The sequence below is a fragment of the Photinus pyralis genome, unplaced genomic scaffold, assembly GCF_008802855.1.
Source record: "Photinus pyralis isolate 1611_PpyrPB1 unplaced genomic scaffold, Ppyr1.3 Ppyr1.4_LG1, whole genome shotgun sequence".
Classification (NCBI taxonomy): Eukaryota; Metazoa; Arthropoda; class Insecta; order Coleoptera; family Lampyridae; genus Photinus; species Photinus pyralis.
The window spans coordinates 64,418,368-64,444,533 of NW_022170249.1; the positions used below are offsets into that span (position 1 = coordinate 64,418,368).

General features: G+C 35.5%; 2 protein-coding genes across 8 annotated transcripts in view; both read left to right on the plus strand.

Moving 5' to 3' along the window:
• Window positions 1-8,840, plus strand: part of LOC116178368 (oxysterol-binding protein-related protein 9) — a 55,716-nt gene extending 46,876 nt beyond the window's left edge. For all 3 annotated transcript variants that reach the window (XM_031497854.1, XM_031497846.1, XM_031497862.1), the window contains 6 exons: window positions 6,728-6,864; window positions 6,914-7,103; window positions 7,150-7,415; window positions 7,465-7,859; window positions 8,016-8,246; window positions 8,298-8,840. In XM_031497854.1, the coding sequence (XP_031353714.1) occupies window positions 6,728-6,864; window positions 6,914-7,103; window positions 7,150-7,415; window positions 7,465-7,859; window positions 8,016-8,246; window positions 8,298-8,363 (1,285 nt within the window). In that variant the 3' untranslated portion in view covers window positions 8,364-8,840. The remainder of the gene's footprint in view (window positions 1-6,727; window positions 6,865-6,913; window positions 7,104-7,149; window positions 7,416-7,464; window positions 7,860-8,015; window positions 8,247-8,297) is intronic.
• Window positions 8,841-11,113: 2,273 nt separating this feature from the next.
• Window positions 11,114-26,031, plus strand: LOC116178061. 5 transcript variants are annotated; one of them, XM_031497751.1, is made up of 14 exons: window positions 11,114-11,287; window positions 11,339-13,322; window positions 14,082-14,180; window positions 14,320-14,418; window positions 14,510-14,596; window positions 14,693-14,767; window positions 14,855-14,944; window positions 15,662-15,739; window positions 15,880-15,960; window positions 17,060-17,472; window positions 17,516-17,963; window positions 23,503-23,927; window positions 23,975-24,422; window positions 25,774-26,031. In XM_031497751.1, exons 1-14 carry the CDS (start codon window positions 11,177-11,179, stop codon window positions 25,914-25,916), a joined length of 4,581 nt encoding a protein of 1,526 aa, XP_031353611.1. In that variant the 5' UTR covers window positions 11,114-11,176; the 3' UTR covers window positions 25,917-26,031. The 5 variants fall into 5 exon arrangements, with proteins under 5 accessions (XP_031353611.1, XP_031354349.1, XP_031355092.1 ...); XM_031498489.1 differs by having other exon boundaries at window positions 14,513-14,596; XM_031499232.1 differs by having other exon boundaries at window positions 14,088-14,180.
• Window positions 26,032-26,166: the final 135 nt, after the last annotated feature.

Here is a 26,166-nt window from a genome sequence, read left to right on the forward strand (position 1 = left end):
GCATAGAGAATGAATAGGGCTTTCTTTTAGTGCACTTAAAAAAAAGTTAAGTTGCGTACGACCGCCTCTATGGATATCCAAATTTATGAAACTTCAAAGACTAAAAACTCAGTTTTTTTTAATGGAATGACCATGTTCTTACTATTCCATGAGATAGAGAATCGAAATGGGCATATTTTGACAATACATGTTCCTATAGTTATCTGTAACCGTTTCTGACTTATTCCCATTTTATTGAATTGCCACTATTTTTTTCGGATTTTCTTTTTAGTAGTCGGCCATGATTCTATAACAATTGAATTTTAAACAAATCTAGTGACACTAATCAATCACCCACTGTTATAGGTGAACATAAGTTTTTCAAAAATCGAAAAATAACTCGCAGTGGTTTCACCTATTTTGGAATTTAATTGTTATTTATGGTGAAATGGGCAAAATCGCGGCGCGTGCTTTGATCCGTACATTCATTCGAAAACCGGAACGAAATTGTATGAATTTTGGACATTTTGTACCCCTAATGTACTACAAACCGTTGAAGCACAAGTGATACAAAGCTCTACAAGAGAATATTTAAGAAAATGAATTGAATTGCAAATGCAAGTTTAACAAAATAAATTCAATGCAAAGTATAAACAACTTCGTTGAAACATTTTTGGTATGGAATTGTTGCTAGAACGGATATCGCATTACCTCTCTTAATTTCCTGACTTACGTTGTTTAAGAAATTCAGTTGAACGACGAAGATTTTTCAAAAATTTTCCGTCCTTAATAAATGAGTTATTTATTAATGAATTATTTAGACTAGTACTAGAATCAATGGTATTAAAGAATCCATTCCTTGATTTGTTCAAAATTCGATTGTTATAAAATCATGGCCAACTACTAAAAAGAAAATGCGAAAAAAAATGGCATCAATTCCGAGATCAATTCAATGAAATGGGAATAAATCAGAAACTGTTAAAGATAGCTATAGGAACATGTAATATCAAAATATGCCAATTTCGAGTCTCTATCTCATGCAATATTAAGAACATGGTCATTCCATTAAAAAAAACTGAGTTTATAGACTTTGAAGTTTCTTAAATTTGGATCTCCATAGGTGCGGTTGTACGCACCTTAACTTTTTTTAAGTGCACTAAAAGAAAGCCCTATTCATTCTTTATGCACTGATAAAAATAGGTTGCCATGACTACAACCGTTTCCAAGTAATCAATTATCAAGATACCATCTGCATCCGCCATTTTTTTCTTAAAGTCAAAATAACTTAAAAACCATAAATGGTAGATATCGACATATGGGTATCAAAAGAAGTGAAATTTCACGTAGAATCCAAAAATGCAATAAAAAATAGGGGTTGCCATTTAAAATAACGGAGTTACTATCTACTTCCGGTGTTTCCGGAAGTGCGGCCATTTTGAAAATATTTTACATCGTTTTGGCCTTCAGAGTAACTCCTAAGTATAAATTTTCAAAAACCTACCTATTTTACTTTCCCAGAAACTTTTAACTAAAGCTCCCAAAAAAACACCCTGTATATATTGGGTAGTAATTTACCCGCAATCTTTACAACAATAATATCACGTGGTATTCAATTTTGATGGTAGTTTACAAACCCGAAGAAACAGTTTTCAAATGTTTTGTTTGAAAAGGGATTTTTTTCTAATTTTCAAAACAGATTCGTAATTTTCATATTCAAAAACCCCAGATACCAAATTTCGTTGAAATTACAATTCTTTCGCGCTCCCATTTAGGGGTACGCCCTTTCGGAGTAGGAATTTTGAAAAAAAAGGAAAGGGCATACCGCAAAACCTATTCTCTCCTGGGTAAATTCGCCCCTCAGGGAAAGTATAGCAGTGTACCAGCACTTTTGCCTAAGGTGAGTATGTTTCAGGACAAACACCTTAGAGTTCTTCCAAACGTGAATTCTTTAGTGGTAGAAGAACTTTCATGAGCGAATATTGCGAGGTTGGTGTTTCCTTCCTCCTAGATTCTAATATTCCAGACAATATTCCGGTAGTCCGGGCAGCATAACATGAGAGAATATTCCTTGGTACATTTTCTAAGAGCGAATGCTCCAGAGGGTAGCGCAGTTTCCGTTTCGACAAACTGATTTATTAATTTATGTGTTTGGAATCGAAATTTATATTCTTTTCATCTCCACTTTTACGCGTCTGACTGTCTTACTAAGCTTGAAGGTCCGCTTCTTTGGGTCCATTCCAAATCGGCAATTAGATTTCTATGGCTCTAAAATATATGCAATGCAAAATACAAATGCAACAAATACTCGCAGGAATTCTGTAGTACATATGCGGGACAAAAGAAGCTTTACGAGCATTTAAAAATCTTTGCAATCTTTAAAAGCATTCAACAGGTTTAAGAGTCGCCTATAGTCTCGAGGAGTTCAGGGCCTTTTAAATGTTTTAGAGTCTTTACGAGCGAAGGCTTTAACAGTTTGTAAGGATCGTAGGGACCCACTAATCACAGAGTTTTCAAGAGCCTTTGGAGATTCGCAAGAAAACTAAAATTATTTGTTAAGTGGTTGACGGTCGTCTAAAGCCTTTGAAGATCTTTAGAAGCTTTTAGAGCCTCTAAATCCATGTGGATGTGTCAGTTCTTTGGGGTCTTCAAGAGTGTGTCATTCAAACACATCTGGGTATTACGAGTCTCTTAATAAAAATGGCTGTCGCCTTGACAAAAAGGTCGTTAGCCTATTGAAGCACATTTTTAAAAATCATCGTTCCGTTCTTCTATGTGTTGCTTTAAAGTTACTGAAAAAAATTAAAGAAGAGACAAAAATTTTGCTCTCAAACGAAACATTTCGAAACCTTTATTTATTGGTGTTTCTTTTGGTCTCTTATGAATTATGATAGATCTTATATGAGCTAAATGGCAGCAAACTATTCTAAAAATACAATTTACTCTTGTCGACATTTAATCTGCGATAGTGCAGAATTAAAGGCGTGTGTGTTTGATTATACAGGGTGGGTCATTAGCGTGTGGGTGAAAGATTGTGGGTTTATAAACGCCCATATTTAAAATTCATTGTCGGGGAATGTTGAAGGACCCTTAAGGCTACAACCTAAATATATTTTCCACGAAATTGCAATTGTTATACAGGGTGAGTTATATTAAAATTGCATTTTTTAAATGGAGCTCCTGTATTTTATTATATTTCGATTCGTTGGTCAATTTTAGTGTTACTTTATGTATATATTATCTTGCACAAGGTGGTTAATTTCGCCCTTGGGAAAAAAACAAAATTCCGTTACGCAGGAGTTGTGCGCAATTTACAAGATCTTTCCGACTACACCAATTTGAAAACAATCGGGCCAAAACTGTAGAAGAAGAAAACTAAAAAATCACCACATTAGCTCGGAGATGGCGCCCAGATGTCGCCTACCCCACAACATGTAGTCCCGCATTTGCTGCCAGCCGGCTAGCCAGCCAATCGTCCAAAGTGAGAGTAAAAGCTACGTTTTTATAAATAAATTTGCAAACATGCGCTAACAGCAAAACGTACCTTCCTACGGACATCTTAAGAGCGGAAATGTTGGGTGAACGAGCTTAACAAAACCGACCTTGCAGCTCGTTTTCCTTTTTGCTTAATTTCGAAAACGTCGGTAACGCTTTCAAAGACTTCGTTCAGTCCAGTGCGACTAGTAAATAATCCATTGCCGGGATTATCATTGATTCTTTTGGATCCACCACTACAGAAAAGCAATTTAAGTTCATGTGAAAAACTGTCTCCTAAACATTTGTATAGCTGCAGTCAGTAAACCCTATAGTCTCTTCCAGCACAGGACGCGTATCGTAACTGCGCAAGTACAATTTGCAATTTCAGAAATCTGGTGGCAATTGGCAATTATTGCGGTGCAGACTTGCTAATAGATCAATCGAATATTCGTGGTGACTCTAATAAGCTTAATGTAATAACTTCTGCTTCGTTGAAAATCAATATCAAAATGTGCCGCATGGGTTCACTTTCAAAAGTGGAATCGCGTACGAAAAAAAACAAGTTTAAAAGTTACACTGAGCATGGCAAGTTGCGTTTTCTATTGGGCTGATGATTACTGTTCATCACAACACAGTGCGTCGAGACGCCGCTCGATGCCAGATTTTAGTGCCTGTTTACAACCCCTTACGGAAATACTCGGCCGCCTTTCATTCGTGTCCTTCTAGGCTTATTACACTTTAAACCGAAATTTTGCAGTAGTTATCGATTGCCTTGACGCATTTACAATAAAAGTTCCATTATAAAAGTGATATTTTGAAAATACAACCGCCAAAAAAATATGTGCTAATAATTTTCGAATAGTGTTATATTTATACGCGAAGCTTTTATTTTCCATCCAAATGCAGGCCATGACACGTGCTATTTCTAATCGATGGATTTTTCGGCGTCATAGCAGAGAGTAAGCGAGTTTTCCCTTCTATTATGTATAACTACTTTAGTAGATCTTAGAGATATGGGCGCCAAGTGTATTCCTGCTTTTTTAATCAATAAATGGAGTTGCTCGATATTGCTGGTGCTATTCATTTTTGTAATTTTTAATAATACTCGATTTCAAAGTTCGCAACCCCAGATGATGTTTCTAATGGACCACAGTTGAGATTATGTTTCTGTAACCCAATATGCGCCAATGGCATTTCATTAAGGACAGCTGAGCAATATTCGTCTAATTGGGAAACGGAACACAAATAATGAATAAAACTGCACCCTTTGTCCAAATGCGTGTTGTTTACTTTCTACTTGAGGGTATTATCGATCTCAAATTTTCATTTCGTAACGGCTCATGTGCGCCAAAATTCCTCTATCTATCGTACTTCTTCACTGTGGTGTTTCTCGCACCAAGAAAAGTCGTTAACATTTATACACTGCCTTTTCTTGAGCCCCGAAAAAAAATTGTCTCAGATCGACCCGGAAAAAAAATTTTCTTATAGAATGTGTCACATTCTATAAGAAAATTTTTTGTGACCTGTAGAATCCATAATTTCAAACAGTTCCAAGATTGGGCTACTTGTTCAAAAGTTACAGCCCTTTGAATTTTTTTTCGAAATTGGTTTCTAGTCTATAACTTTTGATTGAGAAGTCTGATCGAAAAAGTACGAATTGATTTGGATTCTACGCACCCAAATTAATAAGAAAAAGTGTTTTCCCGAGAAATTTTGGTGTAGTCGATTTTTGGTAAAAAAGGAAGGTTGCTAACAATTACATTGCTCTCGTGTGTGTCATTGAGGAAATGCGCTTTGGTGGATTACGCACATGCTCATGTAAACACACCTAGTTAGGTAAAATACGGGACAAAATTGGCCCAGTAATGCAATCTGCCTTATTGAGTAATAGAGGTTTTCAGTGGTGGCCACTTCAGAAGCATCAAAATGAAACAGATTTGTCTGTCTTTCCTTATGCGATTAGATTAATGGCTTCTGATTAAAAATTTACAGAACGGCTCTAGTGTCACATAGAAAAGAGCATAATTATACTCGCGCACTTGGCCGCCTCGCTACTTCAAGCGAGAAAGTTAATATGTACCATTTCCGTTCGCGTTCGAACGCATTTTTAATCGAAAATATCTCATTCGCATTACACAATACGCAGCCTCCGATTTTCACATCTCTTGGAAGTCCTTTCGAGATTTAAACTTTCAAACTCAATTTCTCTGTAATTAATCGATCGATTTTAAAAGAATAAAAATAATTGTGTAAGTAACGAAAATTCCTTTCAAATTATGGGTCGTTTGACCCCTCGCTTCATTTAAAAATTTGTTGCGGAGTTCCATCCCCTAACACAATGTTAAAAAGTCGCATGAATTATTTTCATAAAAATTGGAAGTATGGCAGAAAGATCAGAAAATCTGATATATGTGCATCATATCAGTGTGTTTTGCCGTTTCCCTGGCGAAATTGGTGATTAATAATCCGCCTGTGGTACCAAGGGTGTCTGGTTCGAATCGGGATTCGAGCATGAATATTTGTAAATGTATAGTGAGTTGCGTTGGTAAAGCAGCAATGACTGAAACCTCACCCACTTAAAAATAAAGACAAAAAAGTAAAAATTGTGCAAAATTCTTGTGCAGATAAAGCGCATTTTTTAAAACCGAAATGGCTTAGTAAATGGTTGCGTTTAAGGTGGTAGCATGTTATTTTTTTGCACGTTTTACATTCAAAAACAGCATCTCAGGAACGAGCCAAAACTAAAAAAGCGCCCGATGACTTAACAAGAAATTTCACATTGCGCCATCGCTTTCATCCCTTCACTTCAGTCGTTTAAGAGGAGTTCAGTCGCAAACACACGTACAGAAGAATGTTATATATAAAGATTACAACCAAAATCTGCAACATTTGTCAAAATGACTGCAGCGATTCCTCTTGTTCCCTAATAGCTTTCGTTTAGAAAGTTGTGCATGTTGCTGTTGACTGTAAGCTCTTTTTTGGAATGACTAAACCTAAAATCAACTGATGCAACTCTAATTTTCCGCCCGCCCGCCTGTACGTCTAGTAATACTCAAAACTTCATGAGAAACGCTTTATAAGTAAGAGCCTTATTAGAAATTGTCCAATAATGGCGGCACGAAAGATTGTATAATCAGCATCTTTGCTAATCTCGTAACATTCAAAAATCTCAGATGTACCTACACACCCAAAAATGTGACAGATGACAAATTCTATGTAATTTATCATCAATTTTCCATATTATGCTAAATTTGTTATGTATTTATTGCTTCAGGGGCACACGTCCGTTTAACAGTGAGGATTTATTATCTAGACCAGTGGCAGCTCCGGTCCCGAATGCAATACAAGGCAACCAAATTCGACGTGGCACGCTGAGAAAGACGGGCTCGTTGGAACACATCGATTATGATTGTGGGTATCGGAAAATTTACACTGTTCTTCTGAAGGTTGTTGATTATAGCTCTTTATGACGACGAAGAGGAACTTGACGTGGAAATGGATAGTCAAGGCTCTGTTATACGACATTTACTGTCGCAAGTGAAGATAGGTATGGACCTCACCAAAGTAGTACTGCCCACATTTATCTTAGAGCGGCGATCTTTGTTAGAAATGTACGCGGACTACTTTGCGCATCCAGATATATTCATTAGGTAAGTTATTATTGCTGTAGGTCGTTTTATTTCACCATGTGTTCAGTATAGCAGATTTTAACACACCACGTGACAGAATGATCCAAGTTGTGAGATGGTATCTCTCTTCCTATCATGCCGGGCGGAAGAGTTCTGTTGCCAAAAAGCCATATAATCCTGTACTCGGAGAAACATTTAGTTGCCATTGGGAACTGCCTCCTACGTCGCCAAGGTCACAGCACAATGAACAATTAGTAAGCGATGGTCCTGTGCCGTGGGCTAGTCGCGATCAACTAACGTTTATAGCCGAACAAGTTTCACATCACCCTCCAAGTATTTTTTCACCACCAATCTCCCTGCCTATTTTAACATTATTTCTCAGTTTCAGCGTTTTATGCAGAACATTATAATAAAAGAATTAGTTTTAATGCACACATCTATACAAAATCGAAATTTTTGGGATTATCCGTCTGCGTGTATAACATTGGCCAAGGTGTAGTTTCTGTATTAGATTACGATGAGGAATACTTCGTAACTTTTCCTAGCGGTTACGGAAGATCCATCTTAACCATTCCATGGATCGAATTGGGAGGGAGCGTCAGTATTACTTGTCCCAAAACTGGATACTACAGCAATGTGGAATTTTTAACTAAACCTTTCTATGGGAATAAAAAACACAAAATAACTGCAGAAGTTTTTGGGCCTGACGAAAGGAGGCCGTTCGTTAGTATATCTGGAGAATGGAATGGTGTAATGGAAGCGAAATGGTCAGACAAGGTAAGCTTTCTTTCATAGGGGCTCGCATAAAAAAAACTTTCAAATGCACCAATTATATATAAAACCCCATTTTTGGTGCATTAAACCTTTCGTGTTTTTTGCGCAATCTACTAGCCTACCAAATATTACTGGAGTATTTTAAATATTTGTCATTAGGAGAAACCGGAAGAGTTTGTCAACGTAAACAATTTGTCAATAATTAAGAAACAAATTCGGCCTATAAATGAGCAGACAGACAATGAAAGTCGGAAATTATGGAAGGAAGTAACGAGGGCACTCAAATTTAATGATATTGATAAGGCGACTACTGCTAAATTTCAAGTGGAACAAAGGCAGAGGGACGAAGCGAGGGAGCGTAAGATGAATAACACTGAATGGGAAACAAAGGTAATAATTGCTCACATACATTTATAATTTGTAAAATTTCTTGTTTATTAGCTATTCCAAAAGCACCAAGAGGATCGGTGGTTGTACATGAGGCCGTTGCGCTCCAGGATATTATAAGCATCGAAAAATCTATTCTTATGAATTGACTAACTTGTTCTTTCTGAACTGATAAGTTACTGTATTCCTTCCCCGTTTAACAGTAACTCCAGATTTACTACTGTGATATGAAAAGTGTACGTAGATATGTATGTATAAAAATAATTTTGTATTATTTGGGCTGCCGACGCAGTGCCGCATTAAGTATTTCATTCATATAATTTATAAATTCTAATTTTTTTCTTTTTTGTTATGCATCGCAAAACAATTTTGCCTCATTTAATTAAGTGTACAAATTCGTTTTTATAAAAATGGAACTTTGTTTCTTTCCTTGACGTTTCATGCAAAGGTGAGGAAGATGTTCTAGAATGCCAGTACAATCATGGACGACCGCGTGTGAAATAATAAGTGTAAACCTTCCAAACGTTCTTATAGATATTTAACATATCAATTTGTTGCAAGCATTTCCAATTGTAAAATAAATTTGTTTTTAATATACCTGTGAATTTGAATACCTACTTCCTACGTGAATGAACACGATTGTATGTTGTAATGTATTGAGTTTAATGTTGCAAATTGTGCAGCCTTTAATTTTACTGCAAAAGGGGTCAAATATCTCATTCCACAATTTAATAATTGTTTCATCTCTGTAAAGGTACCGCTTTATCCACGTTGTGTGTTCTGGGGTTTGCGGCTTTTAAGAGCCTTCTGTACCCACTGCACCCAATGTAAATTTCCATAAGAGCGCCCGCCATAAAAACTCAAGTTGTTTTTCAAAAAAAAAATTTTTTTAAGAACTATTTTATTAATTTAGACCTTTATCTACAAAATGTTCGGGCTATTTTTTTTAAAAAGTTTATAGCAACTGAATACTGATTGTTTAAAGATTAGATGTTTTGCATCGATTATTGCGCTAATATGTTTTATTTTTTTACTCTGGAACAAAACGGTTTATAGAAAAAGTAAACCGACAGTTTTCTAGATAAGTTAGTTCTAAACATTACCCCAAAAAATAAAATCATATTTTTTGTAAATAAAGTCTGTATCTTGGCGGGCGGTAAATCAACAATTTGAATGCAACAAGTAGCGCCGCTGCACAGTGTCGACGGGAACTAACTAAGGACCAAAATAGGAGTTGACTAAGCAAGAATATCATCTTGTTTCTTGCAACTATAATCATCTATATACCATAATGTAAAAAAGTTGCGCTTAGGTAAAGAAGACTCTTAAGCTTAAACCATACAGTATGTGGACTTCTATTTGCAACGAAAATATGGTCAAGATCATCGCCTGGGTCACATACCCAGACCCAGACTTTTTTGTATTTGTAAAACGGTAAGAAGTGTTCAACTTCAAACACAAAAATTAAAACAATGGGCTCTTTTTTTAAGAGGTCACAGGTCTAATAATAATAATAATTTTTATTGTTTTTCAACAGAAACATTGCAGGTTACAACCTGCCTTTTTTTGAGCTCCGAAAAAAAAATTGTCTCAGATCGACCGGAAAAAAATATTTTCTTATAGAATGTGGCCTGTAGAATCCATAATTTCAAACAGTTCCAAGATCGGACTACTAGATCAAAAGTTACAGTCCTTTGAATTTTTTATCGAAATTGGTTTTTTGCCCATAACTTTTGATTGAGACGTCTAATCGAAAAAGTACGAATCGTTTTGGATTCTACGCACCCACATTAATCAGAAAAAGTTTTTTCCCGAGAAATTTTGGTGCAGTCGATTTTTGGAAAAAAAGGAAGGTTTATACACTGCCTTTTTTTTGCCCCGATTTCTACGGTTTTGAAAAACGGAAAATTATGAGTAGTAGCATGAACAGATTCAGTATTTTTTTCTCTAAAAAAAACTTATTTAGACTTTTGATCTAAAATAATTAGGGAAGTAGTAATTGACTATAAAGAAATTACCATTGAAATCCCTATGCTGCGTCGCGCTAGGCACCACCCGGTATATTGTTAGTACATAAATAAAGTTAATCGAAAAGTGGTAACGATTATTTTCAATTGGGGTAAAGTTTAGGACGGCGATTTTCTGTCGCCGAAAAAAGAACGTCAGACTTAACGTGCAGGTCTGCCAAAAAACGATATTTTGCCTTAATTAGTACGAGCAAAATAACGTTTTTTTTTACAGATAACCTGCATGTTAAGTTTAACGTTTCTGATACATCACAGGGCTGAATGACTACGATCAAACCCTATCCTGATCGTACATAGTATGTGTAATCAATAATAGTGCTGTATATTTGCACTGGGCGCTCAACTAATCACTAATACCAAAGAATTATGGTTACTCTTTGCTAATACAGTGCCACCATGCTCAGAAAAGCCCCGGAAAATATGCGAACTAATTTTGAAATAATTCAAGCTGGCCAATAGAAAGTCTGCAAAACGACGCGATACATTCCGCGCCATAATTATTAATTATTCCGTTTTGACAGTTGACGCTTCACGTTATTTTAGTTTACATCTTTCCTGTTGTATTTGCTTTATTTTACGTTTTCCGTCTGCAGTTTTATACAAACTCGTCTTTTTCAAGACGCATATAGCTTGGATCTGCGATCTGATAAGGTATGTAATTCCCTTAAAGTGTTTTTAAATTTTGCATCAGAATGTACCAAGGACGTATTTTTAACGTCCTTGGAATGTACGGTCTAGCGCCCTCGGTCACGCCCTGTCAGGGACTTTCTGAGCGTGGTGCCACTGTACTACTGTCGATACGTGAAACACGGACACAGTAGTGTTTTTCGCCAATAGAGGGCGTGAAAACCATAAAAAATAAGAATTTGTTATGTCGTATAATAAACAAACCTATTAAACTCAAAAATGCATTATTTAATAGATTTTTGTAGGTTTTGCCTTACTTTTGATGGAGATTTTCATAACATGTCCCTTGGCGACATATTAGAGAAAGCAAACACCTGCATCGGCGATTTTGTAAGCCCTAACCAAATATCCTTTCTATGGTTACATTTTTTTAATTTTTAGGAGTTCTATCGAAGTTTGCCGAATTTAATTTGCACAGGCTGCTTAGAAACCTTGGACAAGTTTTTCGACTTTCGAAATCGTTGCCTACAATCGGAATTGGTAGTGCACCGCTATGTGCAAGTACTGACTCAAAATACGCTAACAAACGCCTTCGTTAACAAAAAGTTAGGCCCGCGCCTTACGCGAAGTTTTGAAGGTGGACGTATTAGTGAAGAAAGTGTTGAAAAAGTTAGCTTCAGTGAGGATTGTAACGAATTAAAAATCAATTCCATTCGTGGCTTTAGGGATTTTGAACATACGGAAGACTTTCAACAAATTGGCTTAGAGAAGGTTGGCAATTGTGATGCGGCTTTACCATTAGTTGAGTCTTGCAGTTTTGAGACACTTTCAGAATCAGCCAAGGTATCAGCTGAGCACTGGCGTGATAAACTTTCAGAACCAGCTCTACCTTCGTTTGGACCCTGCAGTTTTGTTAAACTTTCAGAACCAGTCCCACCTTTGCTTAAACCCTGCAGTTTTGATGAACCAGCTCCCTCTTTGATTGAACCCTGCAGTTTTGAGAAACCTCCAGAACCAACTTACGCATTTAATCATCAGAGTGGGGATCAGACTTCGATAATAAATGAAAGCATTAAAGAAAATAATGATGGTCTCTTACTGAGTAATACTTCTAAAGAAATTATTTCAGAAGCAACTGATAATAACATTGCTCCTAATGAAGAAACTGTGTTACAGGAAGAAATTATTTCCTCTAAAGTTGATGACTGTGTTCCAAACTTTGATAACAACACTCCACAAATTAAGATTGAACAAGATTCATCAGATGATAAAATAATTTTGAGTGGCAACTGCCAAAAATACAACAGTATAGTGGAAAAGGATCAGGCAAATCTTCCAACGTCTAATAATCGAGGAATTGTTTTCCAAATTAGTAATACTAGCATTCTAGCTAAGCGATTATTGGACGGAAAAAAACTCAAAACACATTTGTCGCCAAAAGGAAAGGCACTCTCTGCTTCTAACCCTGTAAAACGTATCAAAGTTGATCTTCAAGAAAATGATACACATAAGTTCCAACTTAAAACATATTCATCCCCAAAAAGAAAACTACTTTCTGTTTCTAACCCTGTAAAACGAATCAGAGTTGATCTTTCTGAAGCGAGTAAAACAGATAAGTCTCAGAGTAATATCATAGTTGATGTTCCTCAAGAAAATGATAAGAATAAGGCAGATAAATCTCCTGATCTCAATAAGAAATCTGAAACATTCCAAGATAATTTTATTGAAAGTACAAAACGACCTCCTCGACATTCTCCAATGTGCGCGATGACGAATCCACGTAAGTCTGATTCTAATAAAATCTCTGATTCAGCACATTCCATGTGCATTACTAAATGCGAGACTAAATCACAATGTAACGATGAAGCCTCTTCGGCGACTGATTTTGAAAATGCTATTTCTCTGCACCATATTTTGAGTACAGCGTTAACTGCCCCATTGATAGAAACAGAAACAAATTACAAACCCCCTGTGTGTCTGAATACAACAGAACAGAAATCAAAGCAAATTGTTAAAGATAACCCAGCTGTGTTGCCAATTGTAAAAACAAAAGACAGCTCAACACTGACTGTTAAAGATAGTTCAGCAGTCTTGCCAATTCTACCACCGAAAGTAATTGTTAAAGGCACTCCAGTAATGAAACGCAAGCTAATTAAAACTATTCCTATTAAGACAACGGATTGTAAGGCAACTTTGATTACTAACAAAGGGCATAAAATTCTGCTTAGCATGGGTCACAATTGCGGTACACAGCAAGGACCCAAACAAACGGCAATAAATTTAAGTCCCGCACAAAATGGAAGTAAAAATTCGAGTCCCGTGTTCCTAAATGGGATACCAGTGTCTACTTCTCGTGTCATAATGGTAAAGACCCATGAATGGAATTTGATGAAGTCAAACAGCCAGCAAAACTCTTCGATCCAAGGTAAGTCTCGGTGATTTACTTTTTGTGCAACCCTATGGATAATTGAAAGATGAATCTGATATCCAATTAGCTATTAGTTAATGGGTTGCCCAGTAGTCCTGCAAAATCACCCTGAATTAACACAGTTGCAGAATGTCATTTAATTGCAGGGTCAGGATTACAGGAAGGTCAAATTTACCTTGTCACTCATCATTTCCTCGTTATGTTCTTCTGATACAATTTTTATGTTTTTCATTTCTTACTGTTTCAGTGGTACAGAAACAAAAGAAGAAAAATTCACATTATTACGTAAAAATCGTCACTCAAAAGACAGAAACTGTCTTCTTTATGTTCTCCTCATACAATTTTTCTTTTTTTAGTGCACTTTCACTTTCAAAAAAGAAAAAGTTGAAGGAAGATTTCAAAAATATTTACGAATGCTGCTTGCTCTGTTGGTTTTTTATTTTTACCTTTTTTTCTTGAAATAGGAACGAATGCTGCTCTTTGGTTGTTTTTTAATTTGTTTCTTTTTTGTTTGCTACTTACAATTTTTCATTAGCATTCTTGTGGTGTGAAGGTCAGGTATTCAATTAGCCATGAGAAGATACTGTAGTTCTTAGTTTGTGTTTGGGTAAAATGTGTCTCTCTCTTGCAAATATCCTGTTGGTGGATGGACATTTGCATTTTAATATTAGGGATCCTCCACCAGCTAGTGTCTTTCTTGGATGTCGCGTACGAAGTCCATATGTGTGGGTGTGGGTAAATCAGTAATATCGTTAGTTCCAGCTCTTCGGCTGCTAAATTCCATCACTAATGAGTCCATTCCTACCGTTCAGGATCACATCAGAGTAACAGCAGATACTCATAACACAGTTTATAGTAAGTATCATTTAATGAATACTTTTATTGTTGAACAATTTTATTCTGCAAAATAGTGCTCTGATGTAATATGTGGTATCAATATCAGAATTGATATTGGGTAGTAATTAACTTAAGCGAACCTCATTATTATTTTCAGAATTAAATCAATCCAGCCTCTTACGCAACAAACCCATCACTCTGATGCCACAGAAAGTTTCCGCAACTCAAGATACGCATACTAATATCACAACTTCTAGTAAGTAATTGTTTATCTTTAACATTGACAGGTATGACTTGTGGATAGAGTGTGCTTGATATAGTTTTTTTTTAATTATATTTCTTTACAGTAGGTCCCTCAAGTACTGGGTATGTGGGGAAATCCATCAATCCACTACCAAGCATAATGCCTACAGATACAACTGCCCTAGCTTATAGTAAGTGATCGCTTTTTCAACATATAACAGTTTATCGCATGCATTAAATTTGACTAAATTATGATTTTTATATTGAATAAACTTATTTATTTTCAGCACTGAGTAACAAACCTATCATTTCTGTGCCAGTTCAAATATCAGTGGCTCAAAATACTACTAACACAAGTGCTAGTAAGTAATTGTGGCATGTACACTGACTTATAGACAACGTGTTTTTGATCAAGATTTTAATTATATGTATTTCTGTTCCATCAACAGGTCCCTTAAGAATTGATTGTATGACGAATCCCATCAGTCCAGTTACACTGGCGGGCACAGTGGTTACAAGCACAGATGTCTCATCTTATAGTAAGTGGACGCTTTTTCAAGATACAACTTTGTTACATGCTCTACACTGGTTTATTATTATCTGCAATGTAGATCCATTTTTTTTTTGTTAAATGGACAAGTTTCATGATGTTTGCACTCGTGTTTGCAATACAATATTTAACCTAAAATTAAAATATAGATCAAAACTAAACTAGTAAAAAAAATTTAAAATCCGTCAATAACTGACGGTTTTAAGTTTCAGCGCGCAACACCTTAATGGTCTACACTGCCTGTGACTTCATTTGACACAATTGAATGCGTCCGAATAACCAACCGTACACATACTAAGCGAACGAATAAGCAACGTATGCGAATAGATCAAATGAGGTCACAAAAAATCTTGTAACCTTGTCATTTATGGAAGATTTTAATGATTCTTTCGCATTTTTGTTTCACTTTGCTTAAATTTTCATAATTAATTTACAAAAAAAAGCTGGAAACTTCTCCATTACAATTTGGTCAAATTTTATTTCTTGGAATAGTCCAATAATAATACAAAATAAGGGCATTGGAAGAGAACATCACATTACCCCTCCATTACCTTATGCTATCAGGTAGGTATATAAAACCGAGTTAGAATTAATGCATAGTATGTTAACTAAGAATTTTATAAATGGTCCTAAACCTAGAAAAGATGTGTGAGCAATTTGGTAGATCTGATTTGTATCTAGAAATTTATGTCATTATTATTTTCAGAACAGTCAAATAATGAGCCCATCATTCCGGTATCGAATCAAATATCGGTGACTCAAGATATTTGCAATACTATTTCTAGTAAGTATTTTTATTTATTAATAGGACACCCTGTACATATTTAGCAAGCAAAGAAAAGAATCGTGACATTTTTGGTTTATTTTTTTGCTTTAGTAGTAGCTAAGTAAATTATTACATCAATGTCAAATGATTATTTTCAGGTGTAAAGCTGCTAAATCCCATCAGTAGCAAGCCCATCCCTGCAGTGTCAGTGACTACAGATAGTGTTAGCAACACTTTTAGTAAGTAGTAGTAGTAGTACTGACTTCGATTTCTTGAATTTTTAATATTACATGCAACATAGATATAAAATTGAAATCTGCCGATGGTCATTATAATTAAAAATCTATTATAAAGGAAACGGAAATAGACGGGTCAAATGATTGTTCAAAATTTTGTTGATCACACCCTACTTTGAATTGTAATTCTCTAACTAGGATTTTAATTTTTTCATTGATATCTAAGTTGGTTAAAATAATCTGTGTAGTTGGGAGTAGGCAATATTCTGAGAGACGACAAGTTTGTTGATGGTGTATTGTGTGTTATACTTTATATTGTGGTATACAGGGTGTCCCAAACAAAATAGCTACTATGTATAAAGGAATACGATTTTAAAATGATATGACTTGCTAAGACTGTATGTATTATACAACTTTGACAATTTGTTTGACTGATAGATATGTTCAGTATTATATGGTATAAAAAATACGATTGTGAATACTGATAAGTACCATAGAATTAAGGATAGTTGCGTTGAAAATGGAGCATCTTGTAGTTTGCTCTTTCATATAGCGCAAAGCCTTTATGTGGCCAAAGGTCCGCAGTGATTGGCTTGTTTCGCTTCCCTCTGTCACCCAACCTTTTTGAAGGCTAAAATATGGAACAAATTTATTTAAAGATCAGGTTTTTAAAAAATGCTTGCACACGTCTGTCATAATTTTTTCTTGCGCATTTTTTGCACTACGGAGAAAATATACAGAGTGTGTCAAAAAGTAGGATTTGGTACCAAAGTTAATTATTTTTATGGAACACTATTTTTAAAATCCATTTTTGAATTCTGTGTCAAATTCAACATATAATACAAATAATTCGAAAATGGCTTTTAAAAAATACTATTCCATTAAAAAATATCTACTTTTTGACGCACTCTATATATATTAAGCGCAAGAAAAAATTATGATGGGCGTGTGCGAGTATTTTCTAATGAAATTTGTTCCATATTTTAGCCACTCACTGTGTACGTGTTTTAAAACTCCTTAGTGGGTAACATTATAATAATTTTAGTGTGATACATGTAATAAAAATCGATAACCGGGCACCGATCATTTTATTTAATTACAGGAAAGAAAGCCGATGATGAAGATGCCGAAACACCAAGGACACTAGACGGACAGCACATGAATTTAGATCTATTGCCTGCAAAATCACGTGAGCTGTACGAGAACAATTATTTACGCTTTATGAACTGGCGAAAAAGTCAAAACGTTGATACGTTCTCTGAGAATATTCTGATTAAGTACCTCACAGAGTTGTCTGCTACGGTAAAACCGTCAACTCTATGGAGCCATTATTCAATGTTAAAGGCGACTTTGCATATCAAACATGGCGTCAACATAAAAAGTTACTCGAAGCTGACTCTTTTCTTGAAAAATAAGTCTTGTGGTTATCAGCCCAAGACATCGAAAACGTTGACAAAGGAACAAATTAGTAAATTTCTTGAGGAAGCGCCAGATCACAAGTATTTAATGACTAAGGTACGCAATATTTGGGTGTGCTTTCTACAATAAGTAATTTTAGGTGTGTCTGATGCTTGGTGTGGCCGGTGGTTTACGTCGTGAGCAACTAGTAAGAATACAATTTGAAGATGTCACCGAGTTAAACACTGGTTTATTAGTAAAGGTATACGATAGCGTTACGAAAAGACATAAAACATTTAAAGTTTCTGGAGATAAATGTCTACAATTGTATAGAAAATATACGTCACTCCGTCCTCCAAACATGCCCACAGATCGATTTTTCATAAAATACCGAAATGGTAAATGCCACAGGCAAGTCGTCGGTATACATAAGATAGCAGCAATCGCTCAAGAAGTGGCGAGATATTTGCGCTTGCCAGATTTGAAGGACTACACTGGTCATTGCTTGAAAAAGACATCTACAGAAATGTTAGTAAATGCAGGAATGGATCGTAGAGGGCTACGAAGGCGTGGAAAAACGCAAATTTCAATTTCTACAGCTTCAACAGGTACACAAAGCGTACTTTTACTTGTGAGATGCTGGTGAGTTGCTCCTCCACACTGACTGCACTGTTAAATGGTAGAATGGCAAGTCGCAATTTGCGTTGGGGAATAGTAAAGGGCGGCATCTTCTTTTGGTTTGCGTGCTTGATAATTTGCGTATCGCCTTGGTGGAGTAGTTTAATTAACATGTCATTCTAAAGGCGTTAGATACTTTTTATCAATGAATATGAATACTTCTTGAACATGTAGTGTCCGTCTGTTGAGGAATTATAGGTTTATTGCAGGAGATGTTAAAAATAATTACAGCTCTCAGACATGAGTGTTATATTCTGTTTAGCTGTAATTAATAATTGTTACGTTTGGGACACTCTGTGTGCTATTGAAAAGTCATAAATTCATTGTCTAGGCACGACCGTAATGCCCTGATTACTTTCAGAATTTAAGCCGTCAAATATCGTCAGTAACGAACCCACGGTCCTTGTTACACATCAGATTTCAATGCCTACAGATGACGATAGAGCTTACAGTAAGTAACAGTGCTACACTAATTATAAGGCTTGTTTGTTGGTCTGCACGAATAAGTGATCATAATCTGTCACCATTATATATGCAAACATTGGGCTTTCTCAAAGAAACCTAATTGTGACCACCGACGACCTGCGTAGCTCTGATGAGCTTACGTTAGTAGCTCTAACTTTGGCTACAACGGTTCTGGGTAAGGCATGGCTGTTTGTGATTGTATAGTGGGTTGAGTGGGAAGAGTAGCAAATTGCTAACACTCCGCCCACTATAAAATAAAGGCAATAAAATAAAACCCGATAATATATTGTATACAGTGTTTCTTGTGTTGTTTTTAATCTTCTAAATTTGTACGTTCCATTTTTCATGTTAGTAGTAGTCGCCTGTTATTCCTAATTAAAAAATCAAAATTCTGTCATGGTATCACATAACATCTTTTTGACAAGCAAGTGTTGTGAGAGATGTGAAAACCATTTTTTTTTTTTTTAACTGACAAATGAAAGGTGGTGTAAAAAAATGCAAATAAAACATTAAATCATAACAGTTATATATGGGACCACCTTATATGAAAGGAAAATGCTGTGATCAAATCAATCCCGATTTCGTTTTTATTAGCTTCCTAGCACGAGCTGCTAAGTGGATTTTTTTTCTGCTGTTATTTGAACAGGTACAAAAAAATAAAAAAGCACTTAGTCAACTGTTGATGTCAACAAGATGGTGCACTTGTGCACAACACATCATTCAAGAATACCTATCAGACATTTTCTGGAAAGTGGAAAATTTCTCCGATAGGTTATCTCGCACTATCCCGTTCAAACCAACAGTTTTCAATTTTTGTTTTATTTTGTGTGCCATACATCGTATTTGTAATAACAAATGCTAATCGGAATTTTCTGGTTTTCTTTAAAGCATAAATAATAACTCTTTAATTGCGCAACTTTTCCCTAATTTCACCATCGTCGTATTTTCTATGGTTTCGGCGATCTCCATGATAGAACATCTTTATCTTGGACACTGTGTATAAAAAATAATTGATACAAATAAAAATATTTATTTAAAAAAATTAATTAAACAATATAATGCTCATTTGTTTTAACTTCCATTGTAGACTATTTCTTGTTTAACTAGGGATAATAATATGAACGTCAACGCTTTAAAAAAACATATTTTTCAAACCGCAACAGGTAACGCGTCCGCATTTTTTCGGAGTCACATCGGTTTGTAGATACAAGGCTTGACCGTACTGCAGAGTACAAAATTTAAATCGTAAATTATTTCAAGAAAGTCAGTAATTCTGATTCAGAACTTTAGTATCTACCTCCTATGACTTTACCACTTTAATCTAAACTCACTCTGTTTGTTGATGCAAGAAACCCAAGAAATATATTCATTTGTCGATTGAGGTAGGTAAATTCGAATTAGGAAGGGAGAGGGGCGTATAAGTTACACAACCTTTAAAAAATAAAATTGTTTGCGGCAATGAATAATGTACATTGTACAGGATGGTCCAAATTGGACACTTTTTACACGCTTTATGCTGCCTGGAGCTCAATTTTAAAGAGAAAATCATTGGTGTAAACAAAATTCAGCTATGTCTAATCGTTCGGCTCCTAGTGGGCGTTCCTTGAGTTTAGTCGATTACTTTAATTCTCCATAACTTTCTTATTATTAAAGATAATTGGTTTTGGCAAAATCTTTCACACGTTTTTATGTAGCATCCAAAGCGATACACAATTTTTATACTGGGTGTTACGAAATTATATAATGTAAAGATGAAAATTTAATTTAAAACGCATTTCACAAATAATTTCAATAACAATATATATATGTTTGGTTTTTTTATACAACCCCAAGCTACATTTTTTCATACGGGCCACTCTATATATTTTGGAGTTTTACTTAAACAAAAAAAGACGCTTCGCAAATGCGTTTTTTAAAATTATAATTCGAATTTTCTTTCAAATTATAACTTTTTCGTTGGTAGACGTAGAATTTCTTGTATAATTAGAATTTAGGGTGTTCCATTTAAAAAATGTAACTTTTTCGCCCCCCATTTTGTGATCACACCCTGTATAACGCATAATATTTTTTAAAATGTATTGTACCATATTGTCATAAAAAAGCACGATCTCCACAAATCCTTACGTAAGGCCATAATAGCACTTCTCGCTTTAACTCACCCTGTACTTTCCGCTCTACAATTTTACTAAATCTCTGTCTCAATCAATCAAAGATTGTATAGTAATCAGTTCGAAAGTTCCATGGCTTGAACTGTACCCAGCTTCTGAGCCCTTGATGTGATACAATCTGCAGTTTGTGTACGAATAATAATAATGATGCAAGCAAATGTCAAGTGAAAATGGGAGTATTTCTACTTTGCCAAAAGTGTCAACTTCACAATAGTTTATTATGCATTTCTATAAGCACACTATTACAAATGGTACTAACCCAATAATCTGGTTGACAGATTAATACGGCCAATACGGGTTAAATAGTAATGTAACCACAGTTTGTTTAATACCTTAGCAAGGTTCTTTGTCAATCACGTGACTGTAGCAGCATTCATTTCACTGCCTGAGGAAAAACCGCTACTGTCGCGCGGCTTGTCTAGAGCTACAAGTTGCATGATTGACACTGGAACTTTACTAATGCAGAAACGAATAAATGAATTTCATATCAAAAAATGAAATGGGTGGAGTCAGGAAAATAATCCTATTAATTCCTCACACAGACGGACAAAACACATTTTTGAATGTACAGAGTGTTCCGTTTTTAACCCACTTTTATAGGGTATTTCCGTAATTTTCAGTGCCATCAAAAAAGTAATATAGACTTCATTTGCTCTTTTTGGATTAAACTTAAACAAATTTGAAAATATTTCGCTCGCTTAAGAGATTAGGGGGGTATATTAAAAAATCGTCAATTTCAGAATGACCCTACATGTGCTTAGTTAAGTGAGATACAGAAAAAAGTTTATTACAAAAGTTTCTAGTACATTGGGTCAGGTAAAAAAGTTATCGGACTTGTTTTTTTCAATAGAACTTTTAGATTAAATCTGAGGGGATACATATTCAATTATTTTTGAGTAGCACTAAAAAATTCAAGAATAATTTTAAACATTTAAAATTCAAAATTTCTGTAAGCTAGCGAATATTGTCAAATTTCAATTTTACCATTTTAAGTTTGCCCCGAAAGGTGCACATTGCCAGTGAAATATGAAGAGGCGTTGAGAGTTGGCGAGAATAAGTCTTGTCTTGTCACTACACACTATAGATAGGGTATCTCCAATCCCTGTAAAAGTGTTGAAAATGGGACAACATGTACATTGTTAGTGTTTTTTTTATTAGATTGAAAAAATTTACATCTACGCCATATGTTCAAGTGTCGGTTTCGAAAGAGAGGGACATTATTTATTGCAATTTCAGTTGCCGACTTCCTTCATGATAACTTTTGTATCATTTCGCTTCATTATCTATTGATTTAATTAACTTAAATGACTATACCATAATGTGCTTCCTTTGCACTTGGGGCAAACCGCAATGTTCTAGCATGTTCAGCTAGAATTCGCCCAGATTACATTCTTTGTTTGGAAATATGAGAACCACACGATTTTTCTTTTATGGTAATCTTAACCAGGGGCATGCTACAAGATTTTCTCTTGATGGTATTTCTCGCACGAAAACACTCCAAATGATTGTCATCATCGTATTTACTGTTGGTCTGATGTCCCTCTGATCCATACAAATTCGCAGTTTTTTCTAACGCCAATTGGATGAATGAGCCTTTTCAAAAACTATCCGGGATGATCCACCAACCCAGTCCACAATACACTTACAAGACTTCTAAGCCTCCAACTGGGTTTGTATTGTGTTGTATTTGCGTCCCTTATTTGTTCTTAGAGCAGCTTCAGATTATTAAAGAAGCCTTGACCTCAGCTACACCTATCTTATGTAGATGGTTCTGTAGCAGAAGATGGACTATGAAGAACCAGGGTTTGTAGTTCTCCTTCTTTAAAGATAAGATTTCTGTAGCTTTTGGCTGTGAGGCCTAGCCTGGCGCAGCCCTGGTTACAAATTCTAGTGAGTGACTCTATTAGTATCTTCCCACTGCTCTAGCACCAGTTTAATTTTACTGTGTACCAGTCCACAAAATCACTCACTATAGTGTAATATGGTTTTTGTTTGCCAGCTACTTTAGATTGTAGATGCACTCCCAGATCAGTTTCAAGTACGATCTGACTGTTTGAAAGGATGTCAGTTGTTGCTCCTTTGCTTCATATTCGTTTCCAAGTTTCAGTCCCAATTCACAGAGATACTGCAATTTGGGCCTCTGATCCATACTCCTGTTTACCATCTTTTCTTGTTCTTTGAGTACAGTAGGCGCTCGACAGTCCGGCATCTGGCGACCCAGCTGACCCACTCCATAATCCGGAATCCGGCGGTTGACCTTATTTACAAAATTTGCTTTTGCGTTCGGTCCTGTCCTGACCTTGACAGCGAAACCACGCGTCTTTTTGCTTTCGGTAGCGCCTGCCTGTCTAAAGTGCTTCGCATGCGTTGGTCGTTTAGACAAGATGGCGGACTTTTTGTATTTACTTTAGTACTCTTTTACTGTCGGAATCGATGATTTCCGACATAGTACATGAAGGATATTAAAAATGCTTCATATCCCATACAAATCCACTAATCTGGCGTATGCGAAAAATTTGGGTGCCGGATGACCGAGCGCTTATTGTATTTAGGAGTTTTCCTTGGAAACCTTTTTCTGGGCGTATCAGGACGAAAAGTATGTTAAAAAACTTTACAACCATTGTGGCTTCTTAAAAACGCTGCTCCCATAGCTAATTTCTTTTGGTTGACTATCTTTGTTGCACTTGTATTGAACATCTTCCTTTTCTCCTATAGGTTGTGTATCTTTTGAGTTATCTTCCAAGGTCTTTTTATTTAATAGATATACTTGAGATTTCGTTTATGCGGATTTGCTTAAAACATATCTGTACTTTTAAAGACGGCGTTCTGTTTACAGACACCGAAAACACCAAGGGCAGCACCGAAAGTTCTAGTGAGAATAGTACCTCGAAGAGAGAACCTCATTTCACCTTGGATCTTTTGCCTGAAAAATCCCGCGAAGTGTACGAACACAGCTACGCGCGTTTTATGAATTGGCGAGAGACACAAAACGTCAATTCATTTTCAGAGGATGTTATTATCGATTACTTCTCCGATTTATCTGCTTCAGTAAAACCGTCGACTCTCTGGAGCCATTATTCAATGGTACGCGCGACTGTAAATATTAAACACGGCATCGATATAAAAGAATATACAAACCTATTCCCATTCCTCAAAAGTAAGTCTCGCGGTTATCAACCCACAAAATCAAAAGCGTTCACAAGGGAGCAGGTAAATAAGTTTCTTTCTGAAGCCCCAGATGAAAAATATTTAATGACTAAGGTAAAGCAAGGTTTGGAGCGAATATTTCTTTATTTAATTGTTTTTAGGTAGCGTTAATGTTTGGTGTAGCCGGAGCACTACGTCGCGATGAATTGCCGAATATAAAGTTCGCGGATATCACTGAATTAGATAAAACGTTGTCTATAAAAATACAAGATGTTGTTACAAAAAAAGCTAAATCGTTTACGATTTCGGGGGACAAATATGTGCAATTATACAAAAAATATTCCTCACTTCGACCCACTAATCTAAAGACGGATAGATTTTTTATAAAGTATAGGAACGGTACATGCTACAGACAAGTTGTCGGCATACATAAGCTGGCAACTACTGCTTACGAAGTTGCTAACTATTTACACTTGCCTCACTTAAACCTCTACACTGGCCATAGTTTGAGAAAGACCTCCGCAGAAGTGTTGAAGGAAGGCGTTTATCTCGCAGGGGTCGAGTTGGGAGAGGACGAAGAAGCAGGGCCAGAATTTTCATTCTCAACAGGTACTTTGTTGTTATGGTTATACATTTCTAATAATATAAAAAGAATACAAAATAAATCGTGACATTTATACACTGTTCCCCTTTCCCATTCATCTCCTAAACTATCAGTCTTTACTTTCTCTTAATATTTGCGGAACATGTGCGGTTTAAATTATTTCAAGACATTCTTTAATTAATAATTGGTTATAGGTAAAATAATTATGATTTTAATAATTGCATTTTGAAACAAAACAGAAAGTATCTAAATCAGTTAAATTTTAAAACAATAAAAAAATAAAAACTTTTAATTCGGTTCTTCTCAGGTATTTGGTACTATGATATGGCAAAGTACTAACGATATATTTATATTACATTAACTTAGCTGCCTATTAACTTTAGGTTTAGGTTTATTAAATATTATTAGTATTAAATAACTTGATCTGTAACCACAAATTCTATTGCAATCTGCCTACTGTTTTCTACTTGAAGTGCCATATGGCCCAAATGTTCGCAATACACGCTGTAATCCTTTCCCTTTCTAATAAAAAAGAAACCATACCTCAACAAACAAGGTAGTTGCAAATTTTTGTTTGGGCTATCAGATTTTTACCTATGTTTCGGCTCTCGAGCGTCCAAAATGATTCCGGAGGTCATAACTGGCTTCATTCTTTGATTCTATGCTCCTGATTTAATAAAGAAACAAGTTTGTGTCAATTTCGAAAATGTTTAGTAGTAGAACTTGAATCCAAATTTTTATGAAAATCGGTGCTGCTTAGCAAAATTATATGGGAAAACTGTCATTGACTGGGTTACTACTAAATCATTGAAGAGTTAATAAAGCTTGCAACTATATAGTTGAATGTGCTTCATGACTTTTTTTGAGGATTCTTCTATGTCCCTCAAATAATTAGTGTACCGCATGAAGCAAAATGTCACCATCAGGAAATTCATTTTTGTAATTACAACAGGCCACTTAGTTGAAAGTTCAGGGATTATTAGAGCAACTGTGATGAATTGATGATACATTCGAAAACCTATAACAATATTGAAGTTGATGAAATTGAAATTTTATTTGAAATACTCCTTTTGTATTTTACATGACAGATCAAAAAGCTGGAAAGATGGTTTTGATATTGAAAGGCATAAGTGTAGGTACATAAAAAGCATGAACCTGAACTTAAAAAAACGCTCTGCAGTAACAGTTGCAGTTCTTCAAAGGATAAAATAAGTCAAATAATGAGCAATTTTACTCTATAACAATGGGTGAAAAAGGGTAAGAAGAACTTGATATCTTTCCACATTATTTTTACAAAACTGATGTAGAGAACGGATAGTAGTTTCAAGCAATGACTTATGACCTTTTGTCTTTTAGGTCTACACATACCAGAGTCTGTGACAAAAGAGGAGGTGGAGTTAGATGACTTGGACTGCATCCTTGACGGAAAGTTGGACTTTTCAAATGAAACCGTTCCTACCGACACTGATATTCAAATCTTTAAAACAGATGATTGGTGATAATGTACTAAAAGACTTGTGAAGGTTTGAGGCTAATTTGATTGGTGATCTTTGCTGTCTATTTTGTATGTAAACTACATACATCACGAAAGAATAACAAAAGATTGTGAATTTACTTTCGATTTTATTTAATTTCTTATCTGGTTACAAAACAAATGATGCATTATATAAGAAAATTCACAATTTTGTTATTAGGTACCTACAGTGATCAGTTTTTTATCTATAAATATGTTTATGTATAATCTTCTGC

What these genes read in the sequence shown, in the direction of transcription:
- LOC116178061 (XM_031497751.1), top strand. Translation starts at nt 11,177, where the DNA reads ATGCATTATTTAATAGATTTTTGTAGGTTTTGCCTTACTTTTGATGGA. An exon ending in ACACCTGCATCGGCGATTTT is followed by an intron (nt 11,288 to 11,338) that starts GTAAGCCCTAAC and finishes TTTAATTTTTAG; the next exon opens with GAGTTCTATCGAAGTTTGCC. An exon ending in TATTTGCAATACTATTTCTA is followed by an intron (nt 15,740 to 15,879) that starts GTAAGTATTTTT and finishes GATTATTTTCAG; the next exon opens with GTGTAAAGCTGCTAAATCCC.